The 20,222-nt window shown below is 44.9% G+C and overlaps 1 protein-coding gene across 1 annotated transcript in view; it reads left to right on the forward strand.

Annotated features, from left to right (window-relative positions):
- Window positions 1-20,222, forward strand: part of LOC135519841 (CUB and sushi domain-containing protein 3-like) — a 105,378-nt gene that overhangs the window by 26,050 nt on the left and 59,106 nt on the right. The window contains exon 4 of the mRNA XM_064945047.1: window positions 9,045-9,201. Within this exon, the coding sequence (XP_064801119.1) occupies window positions 9,045-9,201 (157 nt within the window). The remainder of the gene's footprint in view (window positions 1-9,044; window positions 9,202-20,222) is intronic.

The following is a 20,222-nucleotide window of genomic DNA, read 5'->3' on the forward strand; positions in this document are numbered from 1 at the left end:
TCCCCCTTTTCTCTCTCTCTCTTTTCTCTCTCTCTCTCGTTCCTTCTCCTCTTGTATTCTACCTCCCCCTTTCCTCTCTCTCTCTTTTCTCTCTCTCTCTCGTTCCTTCTCCTCTTGTATTCTACCTCCCCCTTTTCTCTCTCTCTCTTTTCTCTCTCTCTCTCGTTCCTTCTCCTTTTGTATTCTATCTCCCCCTTTTCTCTCTCTCTCTTTTCTCTCTCTCTCTCGTTCCTTCTCCTCTTGTATTCTACCTCCCCCTTTTCTCTCTCTCTTTTCTCTCTCTCTCTCGTTCCTTCTCCTCTTGTATTCTACCTCCCCCTTTCCTCTCTCTCTCTCTTTTCTCTCTCTCTCTCGTTCCTTCTCCTCTTGTATTCTACCTCCCCCTTTCCTCTCTCTCTCTCTTTTCTCTCTCTCTCTCGTTCCTTCTCCTCTTGCATTCTACCTCCCCCTTTTTCAATTCAATTCAAGGGGCTTTATTGGCATAGGAAATATGTGTTAACATTGCCAAAGCAAGTGAGGTAGATAATATATAAAGTGAATATATAACGTGAAATAAACAATAAAAATTAACAGTTAAACATTACACATACAGACGTTTCAAAACAATAAAGACATTACAAATGTCATATTATATATATACAGTGTTTTAACAATGTACAAATGGTTAAGGACACAAGATAAAATAAATAAGCATAGATATGAGTTGTATTTACAATGGTGTTTGTTCTTCACTGGTTGCCCTTTTCTCGTGGCAACAGGTCACAAATCTTGCTGCTCTGATGGCACACTGTGGAATTTCACCCAGTAGATATGGGAGTTTATCAAAATTGGATTTGTTTTCGAATTCTTTGTGGATCTGTGTAATCTGAGGGAAATATGTCTCTCTAATATGGTCATACGTTGGACAGGAGGTTAGGAAGTGCAGCTCCGTTTCCACCTCATTTTGTGGGCAGTGAGCACATAGCCTGTCTTCTCTTGAGAGCCATTACGGCGGCCTTTCTCAATAGCATGGCTATGCCCGCTAAGTCTGTACATAGTCAAAGCTTTCCTTAATTTTGGGTCAGTCACAGTGGTCAGGTATTCTGCCGCTGTGTACTCTCTGTGTAGGGCCAAATAGCATTCTAGTTTGCTCTGTGTTTTTGTTAATTCTTTCCAATGTGTCAAGTAATTATCTTTTTGTTTTCTCATGATTTGATTGGGTCTAATTGTACTGCTGTCCTGGGGCTCTCTTCTCTCTCTTTTCTCTCTCTCTCATTCCTTCTCCTCTTGCATTCTACCTCCCCCTTTTCTCTCTCTCTCTTTTCTCTCTCTCTTTTTCTCTCTCTCTCTTCTCTCTCTCTCTTCTCTCTCTATCGTTCCTTCTCCTCTTGCATTCTACCTCCCCATTTTCTCTCTCTCTCTTTTCTCTCTCTCTCTCTCTTTTCTCTCTCTCTCTTCTCTCTCTTTTCTCTCTCTCTCGTTCCTTCTCCTCTTGCATTCTACCTCCCCTTTTTCTCTCTCTCTTTTCTCTCTCTCTCTCTCTCTTTTCTCTCTCTCTCTCTCTTTTCTCTCTCTCTCTCTCTCTTGTTCCTTCTCCTCTTGCATTCTACCTCCCCCTTTTCTCTCTCTCTATTTTCTCTCTCTCTTTTCTCTCTCTTTTCTCTCTCTCTCTTCTCTCTCTTTTCTCTCTCTCTCTCTTTTCTCTCTCTCTCTCTTTTCTCTCTATCTCTTTTCTCTCTCTCTCTTTTCTCTCTCTCTCGTTCCTTCTCCTCTTGCATTCTACCTCCCCTTTACTCTCTCTCTTTTTCTCTCTCTCTCTCTCTCTCTTTCTCTCTCTCTCTCTTTTCTCTCTCTCTCTCTTTTCTCTCTCTCTCCTTCCTTCTCCTCTTGCATTCTACCTCCCCATTTTCCCTCTCTCTATTTTCTCTCTCTCTCTTTTCTCTCTCTCTCTTTTCTCTCTCTCCCTCTTCTCTCTCTCTCTTTTCTCTCTCTCTCTTCTCTCTCTCTCATTCCTTCTCCTCTTGCATTCTACCTCCCCCTTTTCTCTAACTCTCTTTTTTTCCCTCTCTCTCTTTTCTCTCTCTCTCTTTTCTCTCTCTCTCTCATTCCTTCTCCTCTTGCATTCTACCTCCCCCTTTTTTCTCTCTCTCTTTTCTCTCTCTCTTTTCTCTCTCTCTCTTTTCTCTCTCTCTCTCTCTCTCTCTCTCTCTCTCTCTCTCTCATTCCTTCTCCTCTTGCATTCTACCTCCCCCTTTTTTCTCTCTCTCTCTTTTCTCTCTCTCTTTTCTCTCTCTCTTTTTTCTCTCTCTCTCTCTTTTCTCTCTCTTTTCTCTCTCTCTCATTCCTTCTCCTCTTGCATTCTACCTCCCCCTTTTCTCCTCTCTCTTTTCTCTCTCTCTCTCCTTTCTCTCTCTCTCTTTCTCTCTCTCTCTCTCTTTTTCTCTCTCTCTCTCTCTCTCTCTCTTTTCTCTCTCTCTTCTCTCGCTCTGATTCCTTCTCCTCTTGCATTCTACCTCCCCCTTTTCTCTCTCTCTTTTTTCTCTCTCTCTCTCTCTCCTCTCTCTCTCTTTTCTCTCTCTCTCTCTTTTCTCTCTCTCTCGTTCCTTCTCCTCTTGCATTCTACCTCCCCATTTTCTCTCTCTCTCTATTTTCTCTCTCTCTCTTTTCTCTCTCTCTTTTCTCTCTCTCTCTTTTCTCTCTCTCTCACTTCTCTCTCTCTCTTTTCTCTCTCTCTCTCTCTTTTCTCTTTTCTCTCTATCTCTTTTCTCTCCCTCTCTTCTCTCTCTCTCATTCCGTCTCCTCTTGCATTCTACTTCCCATTTTTCTCTCTCTCTTTTTTCTCTCTCTCTCTCTCTCTTCTCTCTCTCTCTTTTCTCTCTCTCTCTCTTTTCTCTCTCTCTCGTTCCTTCTCCTCTTGCATTCTACCTCCCCATTTTTTCTCTCTCTCTATTTTCTCTCTCTCTCTTTTCTCTCTCTCTCTCTTCTCTCTCTCTTTTCTCTCTCTCTCTCTCTCTTTTCTCTCTCTCTATCTCTCTCTTTTCTCTCTCTCTCTTCTCTCTCTCTCATTCCTTCTCCTCTTGCATTCTACCTCCCCCTTTTCTCTAACTCTCTTTTTTTCCCTCTCTCTCTTTTCTCTCTCTCTCTCATTCCTTCTCCTCTTGCATTCTACCTCCCCCTTTTTCTCTCTCTCTCTTTTCTCTCTCTCTTTTCTCTCTCTCTCTTTTCTCTCTCTCTCTCTCTCTCTCTCTCCTTTCTCTCTCCTCTTGCATTCTACCTCCCCCTTTTCTCCTCTCTCTCTTTTCTCTCTCTCTCTCCTTTCTCTCTCTCTCTTTTCTCTCTCTCTCTCTCTTTTCTCTCTCTCTCATTCCTTTTCCTACTGCATTCTACCTCCCCCTTTCTCTCTCTCTCTCTTTTCTCTCTCTCTCTTTTCTCTCTCTCTCATTCCTTCTCTTGCATTCTACCTCCCCCTTCTCTCTCTCTTTTCTCTCTCTCTCTCTTTTCTCTCTTTCTTTTCTCTCTGTCTCTCTTTTCTCTCGCTCTCTTTTCTCTCTCTCTTTTCTCTCTCTCTCATTCCTTATCCTCTTGCATTCTACCTCCCCCTTTTCTCTCTCTCTCTTTTCTCTCTCTCTCTCTTTTCTCTCTCTCTTTTCTCTCTCTCTCTCATTCCTTCTCCTCCTGCATTCTACCTCCCCCTTTTCTCTTGCTCTCTTTTCTCTCTCTCTCTCTTTTCTCTCTCTCTCTTTTCTCTCTCTCTCATTCCTTCTCCTCCTGCATTCTACCTCCCCCTTTTCCCTCTCTCTTTTCTCTCTCTCTCTTTTCTCTCTCTCTCTCTTTTCTCTCTTTCTTTTCTCTCTGTCTCTCTTTTCTCTCGCTCTCTTTTCTCTCTCTCTTTTCTCTCTCTCTCATTCCTTCTCCTCCTGCATTCTACCTCCCCCTTTTCTCTCTCTCTCTCTTTTCTCTCTCTCTTTTCTCTCTCTCTCTCATTCCTTCTCCTCTTGCATACTACCTCCCCCTTCTCTCTCTCTCTCTCTTTTCTCTCTCTCTTTTCTCTCTCTCTCTCATTCCTTCTCCTCCTGCATTCTACCTCCCCCTTTTCCCTCTCTCTTTTCTCTCTCTCTCTCTTTTCTCTCTCTCTCATTCCTTCTCCTCTTGCATTCTACCTCCCCCTTCTCTCTCTCTCTCTTTTCTCTCTCTCTCTCTCTTTTCTCTCTCTCTCTCTCTCTCTTTTCTCTCTCTCTCTCATTCCTTCTCCTCTTGCATTCTTCCTCCCCCTTTTCTCTTTCTCTCTCTCTTCTCTCTCTCTCTTTTCTCTCTCTCTCATTCCTTCTCCTCTTGCATTCTACCTCCCCCTTCTCTCTCTCCCTCTCTTTTCTCTCTCTCTCTTTTCTCTCTATCTCTCTTTTCTCTCTCTCTCTCTATCTCTCTTTTCTCTCTCTCTCTCTTTATACAGTCAATATGGAGACTATATACAGGGTGTTACGGTACAGAGTCAATGTGGAGGCTATATACAGGGTGTTACGGTACAGAGTCAATATGGAGACTATATACAGGGTGTTACGGTACAGAGTCAATGTGGAGGCTATATACAGGGTGTTACGGTACAGAGTCAATGTGGAGGCTATATACAGGGTGTTACGGTACAGAGTCAATATGGAGACTATATACAGGGTGTTACGGTACAGAGTCAATGTGGAGGCTATATACAGGGTGTTACGGTACAGAGTCAATATGGAGACTATATACAGGGTGTTACGGTACAGAGTCAATGTGGAGGCTATATACAGGGTGTTACTGTACAGAGTCAATGTGGAGGCTGTATACAGGGTGTTACGGTACAGAGTCAATGTGGAGGCTATATACAGGGTGTTACGGTACAGAGTCAATGTGGAGGCTATATACAGGGTGTTACGGTACAGAGTCAATGTGGAGGCTATATACAGGGGGTACCGTCAAAGAGGGTTCTGGGTAGCAGCAGCGTAAAAGAGGGTTTTGGGTAGCAGCAGCGTAAAAGAGGGTTCTGGGTAGCAGCAGCGTAAAAGAGGGTTCTGGGTAGCAGCAGCGTAAAAGAGGGTTCTGGGTAGCAGCAGCGTAAAAGAGGGTTCTGGGTAGCGGCAGCGTAAAAGAGGGTTCTGGGTAGCAGCAGCGTAAAAGAGGGTTCTGGGTAGCAGCAGCGTAAAAGAGGGTTCTGGGTAGCAGCAGCGTAAAAGAGGGTTCTGGGTAGCCCTTTGATTAGCTGTTCAGGAGTCTTATGGCTTGGGGGTAGAAGATGTTAAGAAGCCTTCAGTTGCTTCCCTCTCTGGGTATTCAACCACTCTGTTAGGAAGCCTTCAGCTGCTTCCCTCTCTGGGTATTCAACCACTCTGTTAGGAAGCCTTCAGCTGCTTCCCTCTCTGGGTATTCAACCACTCTGTTAAGAAGCCTTCAGCTGCTTCCCTCTCTGGGTATTCAACCACTCTGTTAGGAAGCCTTCAGCTGCTTCCCTCTCTGGGTATTCAACCACTCTGTTAAGAAGCCTTCAGCTGCTTCCCTCTCTGGGTATTCAACCACTCTGTTAAGAAGCCTTCAGCTGCTTCCCTCTCTGGGTATTCAACCACTCTGTTAGGAAGCCTTCAGCTGCTTCCCTCTCTGGGTATTCAACCACTCTGTTAAGAAGCCTTCAGCTGCTTCCCTCTCTGGTTATTCAACCACTCTGTTAGGAAGCCTTCAGCTGCTTCCCTCTCTGGGTATTCAACCACTCTGTTAGGAAGCCTTCAGCTGCTTCCCTCTCTGGGTATTCAACCACTCTGTTAAGAAGCCTTCAGCTGCTTCCCTCTCTGGGTATTCAACCACTCTGTTTGGAAGCCTTCAGCTGCTTCCCTCTCTGGGTATTCAACCACTCTGTTAGGAAGCCTTCAGCTGCTTCCCTCTCTGGGTATTCAACCACTCTGTTAAGAAGCCTTCAGCTGCTTCCCTCTCTGGGTATTCAACCACTCTGTTAAATCAAATCAAATCAAATCAAATTGTATTTGTCACATACACATGGTTAGCAGATGTTAATGCGAGTGTAGCGAAATGCTTGTGCTTCTAGTTCCGACAATGCAGTAATAACCAACAAGTAATCTAACTAACAATTCCTAAACTACTGACTTATACACAGTGTATGGGGATAAAGAATATGTACATAAGGATATATGAATGAGTGATGGTACAGAGCAGCATAGGCAAGATACAGTAGATGGTATCGAGCACAGTATATACATATGAGATGAGTATGTAAACAAAGTGGCATAGTTAAAGTGCCTAGTGATACATGTATTACATAAGGATGCAGTCGATGATATAGAGTACAGTATATACGTATGCATATGAGAAGAATAATGTAGGGTAAGTAACATTATATAAGGTAGCATTGTTTAAAGTGGCTAGTGATATATTTACATCATTTCCCATCAATTCCCATTATTAAAGTGGCTGGAGTTGAGTCAGTGTCAGTGTGTTGGCAGCAGCCACTCAATGTTAATGGTGGCTGTTTAACAGTCTGATGGCCTTGAGATAGAAGCTGTTTTTCAGTCTCTCGGTCCCAGCTTTGATGCACCTGTACTGACCTCGCCTTCTGGATGATAGCGGGGTGAACAGGCAGTGGCTCGGGTGGTTGATGTCCTTGATGATCTTTATGGCCTTCCTGTAACATCGGGTGGTGTAGGTGTCCTGGTGGCAGGTAGTTTGCCCCCGGTGATGCGTTGTGCAGACGTCACTACCCTCTGGAGAGCCTTACGGTTGAGGGCGGAGCAGTTGCCGTACCAGGCGGTGATACAGCCCGCCAGGATGCTCTCGTTTGTGCATCTGTAGAAGTTTGTGAGTGCTTTTGGTGACAAGCCAAATTTCTTTAGCCTCCTGAGGTTGAAGAGGCGCTGCTGCGCCTTCTTCACGATGCTGTCTGTGTGAGTGGACCAATTCAGTTTGTCTGTGATGTGTATGCCGAGGAACTTAAAACTTGCTACTCTCTCCACTACTGTTCCATCGATGTGGATAGGGGGGTGTTCCCTCTGCTGTTTCCTGAAGTCCACAATCATCTCCTTAGTTTTGTTGACGTTGAGTGTGAGGTTATTTTCCTGACACCACACTCCGAGGGCCCTCACCTCCTCCCTGTAGGCCGTCTCGTCGTTGTTGGTAATCAAGCCTACCACTGTTGTGTCGTCCGCAAACTTGATGATTGAGTTGGAGGCGTGCGTGGCCACGCAGTCGTGGGTGAACAGGGAGTACAGGAGAGGGCTCAGAACGCACCCTTGTGGGGCCCCAGTGTTGAGGATCAGCGGGGAGGAGATGTTGTTACCTACCCTCACCACCCGGGGGCGGCCGTCAGGAAGTCCAGTACCCAGTTGCACAGGGCGGGGTCAAGACCCAGGGTCTCGAGCTTGTTGACGAGCTTGGAGGGTACTATGGTGTTGAATGCCGAGCTGTAGTCGATGAACAGCATTCTCACATAGGTATTCCTCTTGTCCAGATGGGTTAGGGCAGTGTGCAGTGTGGTTGAGATTGCATCGTCTGTGGACCTATTTGGGCGGTAAGCAAATTGGAGTGGGTCTAGGGTGTCAGGTAGGGTGGAGGTGATATGGTCCTTGACTAGTCTCTCAAAGCACTTCATGATGACGGAAGTGAGTGCTACGGGGCGGTAGTCGTTTAGCTCAGTTACCTTAGCTTTCTTGGGAACAGGAACAATGGTGGCCCTCTTGAAGCATGTGGGAACAGCAGACTGGTATAGGGATTGATTGAATATGTCCGTAAACACACCAGCCAGCTGGTCTGCGCATGCTCTGAGGGCTCGGCTGGGGATGCCGTCTGGGCCTGCAGCCTTGCGAGGGTTAACACGTTTAAATGTTTTACTCACCTCGGCTGCAGTGAAGGAGAGACCGCATGTTTCCGTTGCAGGCCGTGTCAGTGGCACTGTATTGTCCTCAAAGCGGGCAAAAAAGTTATTTAGTCTGCCTGGGAGCAAGACATCCTGGTCCGTGACTGGGCTGGATTTCTTCCTGTAGTCTGTGATTGACTGTAGACCCTGCCACATGCCTCTTGTGTCTGAGCCGTTGAATTGAGATTCTACTTTGTCTCTGTACTGACGCTTAGCTTGTTTAATAGCCTTACGGAGGGAATAGCTGCACTGTTTGTATTCAGTCATGTTACCAGACACCTTGCCCTGATTTGAAAGCAGTGGTTCGCACTTTCAGTTTCACGCGAATGCTGCCATCAATCCACGGTTTCTGGTTAGGGAATGTTTTAATCGTTGCTATGGGAACGACATCTTCAACGCACGTTCTAATGAACTCGCACACCAACCACTCTGTATCAATAGATTACAGAATATCTACGTAGATTGATGGATCGATGGATGGATGGATGGATGGATGGATGGATGAGTGTATGGATGGAAGGATGAATGGGTGGATGTATGAATGAATGGGTGGATGGATGAATGGGTACATTAATGAATGGATGGATGGATGGATGGATGAGTGTATGGATGGAAGGATGGATGGATGGATGAGTGTATGGATGGATGGATGGATGGATGGATGAGTGTATGGATGGAAGGATGGATGGATGGACAGGATGAATGGGTGGATGGATGAATGAATGAATGGGTACTTGAATGAATGGATGTATGGATGAGTGGATGAACAGATGGATAGATATAAGCATAGATGGATGGATGAATGAATGAATTAATGGATTGATGATTGGATGGATGGATGAATGGATTAATGGATGGATGATGGATGGATGAATGAATTAATGGATGAATTAATTAATGAATGGATGAATGATTGAGTGAGTGACTGAGTGACTGAGTGGCTGAGTGAGTGAGTGAGTGGGTGAGTTAGTGGGTGGGTAGGTGAGTGGGTGGGTGAGTGGGTGAGTGAGTGGGTGAGTGGGTGAGTTAGTGGGTGGGTAGGTGAGTGGGTGGGTGAGTGGGAGAGTGAGTGGGTGAGTGGGTGAGTGAGTGAGTGGGTTGGTAGGTGAGTGGGTGAGTGAGTGGGTGGGTGAGTTAGTGGATTTGACGTTAACCCCCTGTTGTCTCCTCTCTGCAGGTCTATGATGGAGGGGACAGTGCTGCTGCTGTTCTGGGTACCTACACCGGCTCCACCATGTTAGGCCTGGTCCTCACCTCCACCTCCAATCACCTGTGGCTGGAGTTCTACTCAGACCAGGAGCACACAGCAGGGGGCTTCAGACTCAGCTACTCCAGTGAGGAACACACACACACACACACACACACACACACACACACACACACACACACACACACACACACACACACGCACACACACACACAACACACACACACACACACACACACACACACACACACACACACACACACACACACACACACACACACACACACACACACACACACACCTTCATCTTCCTCTGGCTGTGTGTTCAAACAGTGACATATTTGACTGAGAAATGAGGCCACTGAGTAGGACTGTGAAATGGTACTCTATCCCCTTTATAGTGTCTGAAATGGCACCCTATTGCCTTTATAGTGTCTGAAATGGCACCCTATCCCCTTCATAGGGTCTGAAATGGCACCCTATCCCCTTTATAGTGTCTGAAATGGCACTCTATCCCCTTTATAGGGTCTGAAATGGCACCCTATTGCCTTCATAGTGTCTGAAATGGCACCCTATCCCCTTTATAGTGTCTGAAATGGCACCCTATCCCCTTTATAGTGTCTGAAATGGCACCCTATTGCCTTTATAGTGTCTGAAATGGCACCCTATCCCCTTTATAGTGTCTGAAATGGCACCCTATTGCCTTTATAGTGTCTGAAATGGCACCCTATAGTGTCTGAAATGGCACCCTATCCCCTTTATAGTGTCTGAAATGGCACCCTATCCCCTTTATAGTGTCTGAAATGGCACCCTATCCCCTTTATAGTGTCTGAAATGGCACCCTATCCCCTTTATAGTGTCTGAAATGGCACCCTATTGCCTTTATAGTGTCTGAAATGGCACCCTATTCCCTTCATAGTGTCTGAAATGGCACCCTATTGCCTTCATAGTGTCTGAAATGGCACCCTATCCCCTTTATAGTGTCTGAAATGGCACCCTATTCCCTTTATAGTGTCTGAAATGGCACCCTCTCCCCTTTATAGTGTCTGAAATGGCACCCTATTGCCTTTATAGTGTCTGAAATGGCACCCTATCCCCTTCATAGTGTCTGAAATGGCACCCTATTGCCTTTATAGTGTCTGAAATGGCACCCTATCCCCTTCATAGTGTCTGAAATGGCACCCTATTGCCTCTATAGTGTCTGAAATGGCACCCTATCCCCTATAGGGTGCTCTATGCAGGCTCTGGTTAAACAACGTGCACTATTTAGGGAATGGAAGGGTATTTCAGGACGCAGACTAACCTTTTATTTCTCTGGATAATGATATTCATCCACACAGCGTGGGGGCTTCCAGAGGAGAACAACATGCTTTCTCTGCAATTACTTTGACTGGGTAGCTTGTAGTGTTACCTGCCTTGTTAAAAGTTTGGAAATATCTGAGCAAATGAGTGTTTTGCAAGTTGTAAGCAGACTTGTTGTAAGAATAGGGTTGAAACCTTACTCACTCGTCGTCGTCCCCCCCACCCATCCTGCCATTTGTAATATAACAAACCTGTTCCGAAGACAGAGTGAATTCAGTATGAGTGATTTGTTGTCCAGGAAGCGGGAACAGGCCAGGGCTGGAAGGGTCAGCTTTAAATCTCGTTCAGAACATGAAATCGGATGTTTTCATGGTCGTTAGAGAGGGAAGCGTGTAGGTAATTTTCTAAATGTAGGCAGTAACTGTTGTGATTTATCCTGGCCATGACACTTGTAATACTGTAATAACATCGAGCATGGTGCTGTGTCTCTGCAAGGAGGCAGTAACATAAATCATAATTACGTCCAAAAATGGTACCCTATTCCCTATATAGTGCACTACGTTTGACCTGAGCCCAACAAAAGTAGTGCACTTCATAGGGAATAGTGTTAAAGTTGGGACGAACACAGACATGCTCTCTGGGTTTATGTGCTCTCTGCTGCTGCCGCATAGCATGGCACTTTATAGTTACAACCTGACTGACTGGAGGAGACTAGACATGACCACAGTCCTTTATAGATACAATCTGACTGGAGGAGACTAGACACGACCACAGTCCTTTACAGATACAACTTGACTGACTGGAGGAGACTAGACATGACCACAGTCCTTTACAGTTACAACCTGACTGGAGGAGACTAGACATGACTACAGTCCTTTACAGATACAACCTGACTGGAGGAGACTAGACATGACCACAGTCCTTTACAGATACAACCTGACTGACTGGAGGAGACTAGACATGACCACAGTCCTTTACAGATACAACCTGACTGGAGGAGACTAGACATGACCACAGTCCTTTACAGATACAACCTGACTGGAGGAGACTAGACATGACCACAGTCCTTTACAGATATAACCTGACTGACTGGAGGAGACTAGACATGACCACAGTCCTTTACAGATACAACCTGACTGACTGGAGGAGACTAGACGTGACCACAGTCCTTTATAGATACAACCTGACTGACTGGATGAGACTAGACATGACCACAGTCCTTTACAGATACAACCTGACTGGAGGAGACTAGACATGACCACAGTCCTTTACAGATACAACCTGACTGGAGGAGACTAGACATGACCACAGTCCTTTACAGATACAACCTGACTGACTGGAGGAGACTAGACATGACCACAGTCCTTTACAGATACAACCTGACTGACTGGAGGAGACTAGACATGACCACAATCCTTTACAGTTACAACCTGACTGGAGGAGACTAGACATGACCACAGTCCTTTACAGATACAACCTGACTGACTAGAGGAGACTAGACATGACCACAGTCCTTTACAGATACAACCTGACTGGAGGAGACTAGACATGACCACAGTCCTTTACAGATACAACCTGACTGACTGGAGGAGACTAGACATGACCACAGTCCTTTACAGATACAACCTGACTGGAGGAGACTAGACATGACCACAGTCCTTTACAGATACAACCTGACTGACTGGAGGAGACGAGACATGACCACAGTCCTTTACAGATATAACCTGACTGACTGGAGGAGACTAGACATGACCACAGTCCTTTACAGATACAACCTGACTGACTGGAGGAGACGAGACATGACCACAGTCCTTTACAGATATAACCTGACTGACTGGAGGAGACTAGACATGACCACAGTCCTTTACAGTTACAACCTGACTGGAGGAGACTAGACATGACCACAGTCCTTTACAGTTACAATATGACTGACTGGAGGAGACTAGACATGACCACAGTCCTTTACAGATACAACCAGACTGACTGGAGGAGACTAGACATGACCACAGTCCTTTACAGATACAACCTGACTGACTGGAGGAGACTAGACATGACCACAGTCCTTTACAGATACAACCTGACTGGAGGAGACTAGACATGACCACAGTCCTTTACAGTTTCAACCTGACTGGAGGAGACTAGACATGACCACAGTCCTTTACAGATACAACCTGACTGGAGGAGACTAGACATGACCACAGTCTTTTACAGATACAACCTGACTGACTGGAGGAGACTAGACATGACCACAGTCCTTTACAGATACAACCTGACTGGAGGAGACTAGACATGACCACAGTCCTTTACAGATACAACCTGACTGACTGGAGGAGACTAGACATGACCACAGTCCTTTACAGATACAACCTGACTGGAGGAGACTAGACATGACCACAGTCTTTTACAGATACAACCTGACTGACTGGAGGAGACTAGACATGACCACAGTCCTTTACAGATACAACCTGACTGACTGGAGGAGACTAGACATGACCACAGTCCTTTACAGATACAACCTGACTGGAGGAGACTAGACATGACCACAGTCCTTTACAGATACAACCTGACTGGAGGAGACGAGACATGACCACAGTCCTTTACAGATACAACCTGACTGACTGGAGGAGACTAGACATGACCACAGTCTTTTACAGATACAACCTGACTGACTGGAGGAGACTAGACATGACCACAGTCCTTTACAGATTCAACCTCACTGGAGGAGACTAGACATGACCACAGTCTTTTACAGATACAACCTGACTGACTGGAGGAGGAGACTAGACATGACCACAGTCCTTTACAGATACAACCTGACTGAATGGAGGAGACTAGACATGACCACAGTCCTTTACAGATACAACCTGACTGGAGGAGACTAGACATGACCACAGTCCTTTACAGATACAACCTGACTGACTGGAGGAGACTAGACATGACCACAGTCCTTTACAGATATAACCTGACTGACTGGAGGAGACTAGACATGACCACAGTCTTTTACAGATACAACCTGACTGACTGGAGGAGACTAGACATGACCACAGTCCTTTACAGATACAACCTGACTGGAGGAGACTAGACATGACCACAGTCCTTTACAGTTACAACCTGACTGGAGGAGATTAGACATGACCACAGTCCTTTACAGTTACAACCTGACTGGAGGAGATTAGACATGACCACAGTCCTTTACAGTTACAACCTGACTGGAGGAGATTAGACATGACCACAGTCCTTTACAGATACAACCTGACTGACTGGAGGAGACTAGACATGACCACAGTCCTTTACAGTTACAACCTGACTGACTGGAGGAGACTAGACATGATCACAGTCCTTTACAGATACAACCTGACTGGAGGAGACTAGACATGACCACAGTCCTTTACAGATACAACCTGACTGGAGGAGACTAGACATGACCACAGTCCTTTACAGATACAACCAGACTGACTGGAGGAGACTAGACATGACCACAGTCCTTTACAGATACAACTTGATTGGAGGTGACTAGACATGACCACAGTCCTTTACAGATACAACCTGACTGAGTGGAAGAGACTAGACATGACCACAGTCCTTTACAGATACAACCTGACTGACTGGAGGAGACTAGACATGACCACAGTCCTTTACAGATACAACCTGACTGGAGGAGACTAGACATGACCACAGTCCTTTACAGTTACAACCTGACTGGAGGAGATTAGACATGACCACAGTCCTTTACAGATACAACTTGATTGGAGGTGACTAGAAATGACCACAGTCCTTTACAGATACAACCTGACTGAGTGGAGGAGACTAGACATGACCACAGTCCTTTACAGATACAACCTGACTGGAGGAGACTAGACATGACCACAGTCCTTTACAGTTACAACCTGACTGGAGGAGACTAGACATGACCACAGTCCTTTACAGTTACAACTTGATTGGAGGTGACTAGACATGACCACAGTCCTTTACAGATACAACCTGACTGAGTGGAGGAGACTAGACATGACCACAGTCCTTTACAGATACAACCTGACTGGAGGAGACTAGACATGACCACAGTCCTTTACAGTTACAACCTGACTGGAGGAGACTAGACATGACCACAGTCCTTTACAGTTACAACCTGACTGACTGGAGGAGACTAGACATGACCACAGTCCTTTACAGATACAACCTGACTGGAGGAGACTAGACATGACCACAGTCCTTTACAGATACAACCTGACTGGAGGAGACTAGACATGACCACAGTCCTTTACAGATACAACCTGACTGGAGGAGACTAGACATGACCACAGTCCTTTTACAGATACAACCTGACTGACTGGAGGAGACTAGACTTGACCACAGTCCTTTACAGATACAACCTGACTGGAGGAGACTAGACATGACCACAGTCCTTTACAGTTACAACCTGACTGGAGGAGATTAGACATGACCACAGTCCTTTACAGATATACCTGACTGACTGGAGGAGAATAGACATGACCACAGTCCTTTACATTTACAACCTGACTGGAGGAGACTAGAAATGACCACAGTCCTTTACAGATACAACCTGACTGGAGGAGACTAGAAATGACCACAGTCCTTTACAGATACAACCTGACTGGAGGAGACTAGACATTACCACAGTCCTTTACAGATACAACCTGACTGACTGGAGGAGACTAGACATGACCACAGTCCTTTACAGATACAACCTGACTGGAGGAGACTAGACATGACCACAGTCCTTTACAGATACAACCTGACTGACTGGAGGAGACTAGACATGACCACAGTCCTTTACAGATACAACCTGACTGGCTGGAGGAGACTAGACATGACCACAGTCCTTTACAGATACAACCTGACTGACTGGAGGAGACTAGACATGACCTCAGTCCTTTACAGATACAACCTGACTGACTGGAGGAGACTAGACATGACCTCAGTCCTTTACAGATAAAACTTGACTGACTGAAGGAAATTAGACATGACCAAAAAATTACCCGAAAGAGATCTAGGTGGTAGATGTCGAGTCTCCATTATGGCTCTAATCTGATTGTGGTAGATGTCTAGTCTCCTTTATGGCTCTAATATGATAGTGGGAGTGGGGCGGTAGATGTCTATTCTCCTTTATGGCTCTAATATGATAGTGGGAGTGGGGCGGTAGATGTCTATTCTCCTTTATGGCTCTAATATGATAGTGGGAGTGGGGCGGTAGATGTCTATTCTCCTTTATGGCTCTAATATGATAGTGGGAGTGGGGCGGTAGATGTCTAGTCTCCTTTATGGCTCTAATCTGATAGTGGGAGTGGGGCGGTAGATGTCTAGTCTCCTTTATGGCTCTAATCTGATAGTGGTAGTGGGGTGGCAGATGTCTAGTCTCCTTTATGGCTCTAATCTGATAGTGGAGTGGGGTGGAAGATGTCTAGTCTCCTTTATGGCTCTAATATGATAGTGGTAGTGGGGTGGCAGATGTCTAGTCTCCTTTATGGCTCTAATATGATAGTGGTAGTGGGGTGGCAGATGTCTAGTCTCCTTTATGGCTCTAATCTGATAGTGGTAGTGGGGTGGCAGATGTCTAGTCTCCTTTATGGCTCTAATCTGATAGTGGTAGTGGGGTGGCAGATGTCTAGTCTCCTTTATGGCTCTAATATGATAGTGGTAGTGGGGTGGCAGATGTCTAGTCTCCTTTATGGCTCTAATATGATAGTGGTAGTGGGGTGTTAGATGTCTAGTCTCCTTTATGGCTCTAATCTGATAGTGGCAGATGGCAAGTCTCTATTATGAATCTAATATGATAGTGGTAGATGTCTAGTCTCCATTATTTCTCTAATCTGATAGTGGTAGATGTCTAGTCTCAATTTTGGCTCTTATCTGATGGTGTTAGAAGTCTCCATTATGGCTCCAATCTGATAGTGGTAGATGTCTCGTCTCCTTTATGGCTCTAATATGATAGTGGGAGTGGGGTGGTAGATGTCTAGTCTCCATTATGGCTCTAATCTGATAGTGGTAGTGGGGGGGTGGATGTCTAGTCTCCATTATGGCTCTAATCTGATAGTGGTAGTGGGGGGGTGGATGTCTAGTCTCCATTTTGGCTCTAATCTGATGGTGTTAGAAGTCTCCATTATGGCTCTAATCTGATAGTGGTAGATGTCTAGTATCCATTATGAATCTAATATGATAGTGGTATATGTCTATTCTCCATTATGGCTCTAATATGATAGTGGTAGATGTCTAGTCTCCATTATGACTCTAATATGATAGTGGTAGTGGGGTGGTAGATGTCTAGTCTCCTTTATGGCTCTAATATGATAGTGGCGATGTCTATTCTCCATTATGGCTCTAATCTGATAGTGGTAGATATCAAGTCTCCATTTTGAATATAATATGATAGTGGTAGATATCAAGTCTCCATTTTGAATCTAATATGATAGTGGTAGATGTCTAGTCTCCATTATGGCTCTAATCTGATAGTGGTAGATGTCTAGTCTCCATTTTGGCTCTAATCTGATGGTGTTAGAAGTCTCCATTATGGCTCTAATCTGATAGTGGTAGATATCTAGTCTCCATTATGAATCTAATATGATAGTGGTCGATGTCTATTCTCCATTATGGCTCTAATCTGATAGTGGTAGTGGGGTGGTAGATATATAGTCTCCTTTATGGCTCTAATCTGATAGTGGTAGTGGGGTGGTAGATGTCTAGTCTCCATTATGGCTCTAATCTGATAGTGGTAGCTGGGTGGTCGATGTCTAGTCTCCATTATGGCTCTAATATGATAGTGGTCGATGTCTATTCTCCATTATGGCTCTAATCTGATAGTGGTAGTGGGATGGTAAATGTCTAGTCTCCTTTATGGCTCTAATCTGATAGTGGCAGTGGGGTGGTAGATTCTGATAGTGGTACAGTCTAGTCTCCTTTATGGCTCTAATCTGATAGTGGTAGTGGGGTGGTAGATGTCTAGTCTCCTTTATGGCTCTAATCTGATAGTGGCAGTGGGGTGGTAGATTCTGATAGTGGTACAGTCTCATCTCTTTTATGGTTCTAATCTGATAGTGGTAGATGTCTAGTCTGTTAATATCTCATCCCTTACACATAGGGTTAAGAGCTCATCCCTAACACATAGGCTTAAGACCTCATCCCTAACACATATGGTTAAGACCTCATCTCTAACACATAGTGTTAATACCTCATCCCTAACACATAGGGTTAATACCTCATCCCTTACACATAGGGTTAAGAACTCATCCCTGGCACATAGTGTTAAGACCTCATCCCTAACACATAGAGTTAAGACCTCATCCCTAACACATAGGGTTAATACCTCATCCCTAACACATAGTGTTAAGACCTCATCCCTAACAAATAGTGTTAAGACCTCATCCCTAACACATAGAGTTAAGACCTCATCCCTAACACATCGGGTTAATACCTCATCCCTAACACATTTGGTTAATACCTCATCCCTAACACATCGGGTTAAGACCTCATCCCTAACACATAGGGTTAATACCTCATCCCTAACACATCGGGTTAATACCTCATCCCTAACACATCGGGTTAATACCTCATCCCTAACACATAGGGTTAATACCTCATCCCTAACACATAGGGTTAATACCTCATCCCTAACACATAGGGTTAATACCTCATCCCTAACACATCGGGTTAATACCTCATCCCTAACACATAGGGTTAATACCTCATCCCTAACACATCGGGTTAATACCTCATCCCTAACACATCGGGTTAATACCTCATCCCTAACACATAGGGTTAATACCTCATCCCTAACACATAGGGTTAATACCTCATCCCTAACACATAGAGTTAAGACCTCATCCCGAACACATAGGGTTAATACCTCATCCCGAACACATAGGGTTAATACCTCATCCCTAACACATAGGGTTAAGACCTCATCCCTAACACATAGGGTTAATACCTCATCCCTAACACATAGGGTTAATACCTCATCCCTAACACATAGGGTTAATACCTCATCTCTACCTCATAGGGTTAATACCTCATCCCGAACACATAGGGTTAATACCTCATCCCTACCTCATAGGGTTAGTACCTCATCCCTAACACATCGGGTTAATACCTCATCCCTAACACATAGTGTTAAGACCTCATCCCTAACACATAGGGTTAATACCTCATCCCTAACACATAGGGTTAATACCTCATCCCTAACACATTGGGTTAATACCTCATCCCGAACACATAGGGTTAATACCTCATCCCTAACACATAGGGTTAAGACCTCATCCCGAACACATAGGGTTAATACCTCATCCCTAACACATAGGGTTAATACCTCATCCCTTACACATAGGGTTAATACCTCATCCCTAACACATAGTGTTAATACCTCATCCCTAACACATAGGGTTAATACCTCATCCCTTACACATAGGGTTAATACCTCATCCCTAACACATAGGGTTAATACCTCATCCCTAACACATATGGTTAATACCTCATCCCTTACACATAGGGTTAATACCTCATCCCTAACACATAGTGTTAATACCTTATCCCTAACACATAGGGTTAATACCTCATCCCTGACACATAGTGTTAATACCTCATCCCTAACACATAGGGTTAATACCTCATCCCTTACACATAGGGTTAATACCTCATCCCTAACACATAGGGTTAATACCTCATCCCTTACACATAGGGTTAAGAACTCATCCCTGACACATAGTGTTAAGACCTCATCCCTAACACATAGAGTTAATACCTCATCCCTAACACATAGAGTTAATACCTCATCCCTAACACATAGTGTTAAGACCTCATCCCTAACAAATAGTGTTAAGACCTCATCCCTAACACATAGGGTTAATACCTCATCCCTAACACATAGGGTTAAGACCTCATCCCTAACACATAGGGTTAATACCTCATCCCTAACACATAGTGTTAAGGCGTTCATCCCTTCATCCCACTGTTAAGAGGAGCCGTAGCCTGTAGCACTTCTCCATCCTTATGTGATAGTGGTAGATGTCTAGTCTCCATTATGACTCTACTATGATTCTTCTCCATCCTTATGTGATAGTGGTAGATGTCTAGTCTCCATTATGACTCTACTATGATTCTTCTCCATCCTGCTACCAGAGTCACAGTCACCTGAGCAGTTAATTAGCTATAGATGTCATTGTTGTCTCTGTCCAGAAAGGATCTTTTTCCTGCTTAGTCATTTAATGGGACTTCAAGTCCGCCGTACTCATTATGTTCTGAAGCGGGACATTATTCCCACGCTTTAATCAATAAGGCTCGCGTCCCAAATGGCACCATATTCCCTATATATATATATAGTGCACTACATTGAACCAGAGCATCGGGTGCTATATAGGACATAGTTAATGTCTTTAGCACAGGAGGCTGGTGGCACCTTAATTGGGGAGGACGGGCTCGTGCTAATGGCTGTTAATGAGTGAAATGGTAGCAAACATGTTTTCAATGTGTTTTCGATGCCATTATTATGGGCTGTCCTCCCCTCAGCAGCCTCCTCTGGTCTTTACAATGAGGAGAGGAATGAGATTATGTCTCTGTGTGACACTATGGCTGGTTCCGAGAAACACTTACTAGTTGAAATGCCGACACATTGTTTTCTGCGTTTTGTGTATGTCCTTGTGTGCGTATGAGCTCTAGTGTGTGATTGTGTGTTCTCCAGGTGTGCAGCCATAATGTGAGCACGTGTGTCCTTGTGTCTGTTGTCTCGAGGATGGTCTCCATAATGTGTGTTGTCTCGAGGACGGTCTCTATAATATGTTTGGTCTCGAGGATGGTCTCTTTAATGTGTGTGGTCTCTAGGAGGGTCTCCATAATGTGTGT

The sequence above is a fragment of the Oncorhynchus masou genome, chromosome 29 (assembly GCF_036934945.1).
Source record: "Oncorhynchus masou masou isolate Uvic2021 chromosome 29, UVic_Omas_1.1, whole genome shotgun sequence".
Classification (NCBI taxonomy): domain Eukaryota; kingdom Metazoa; phylum Chordata; class Actinopteri; order Salmoniformes; family Salmonidae; genus Oncorhynchus; species Oncorhynchus masou.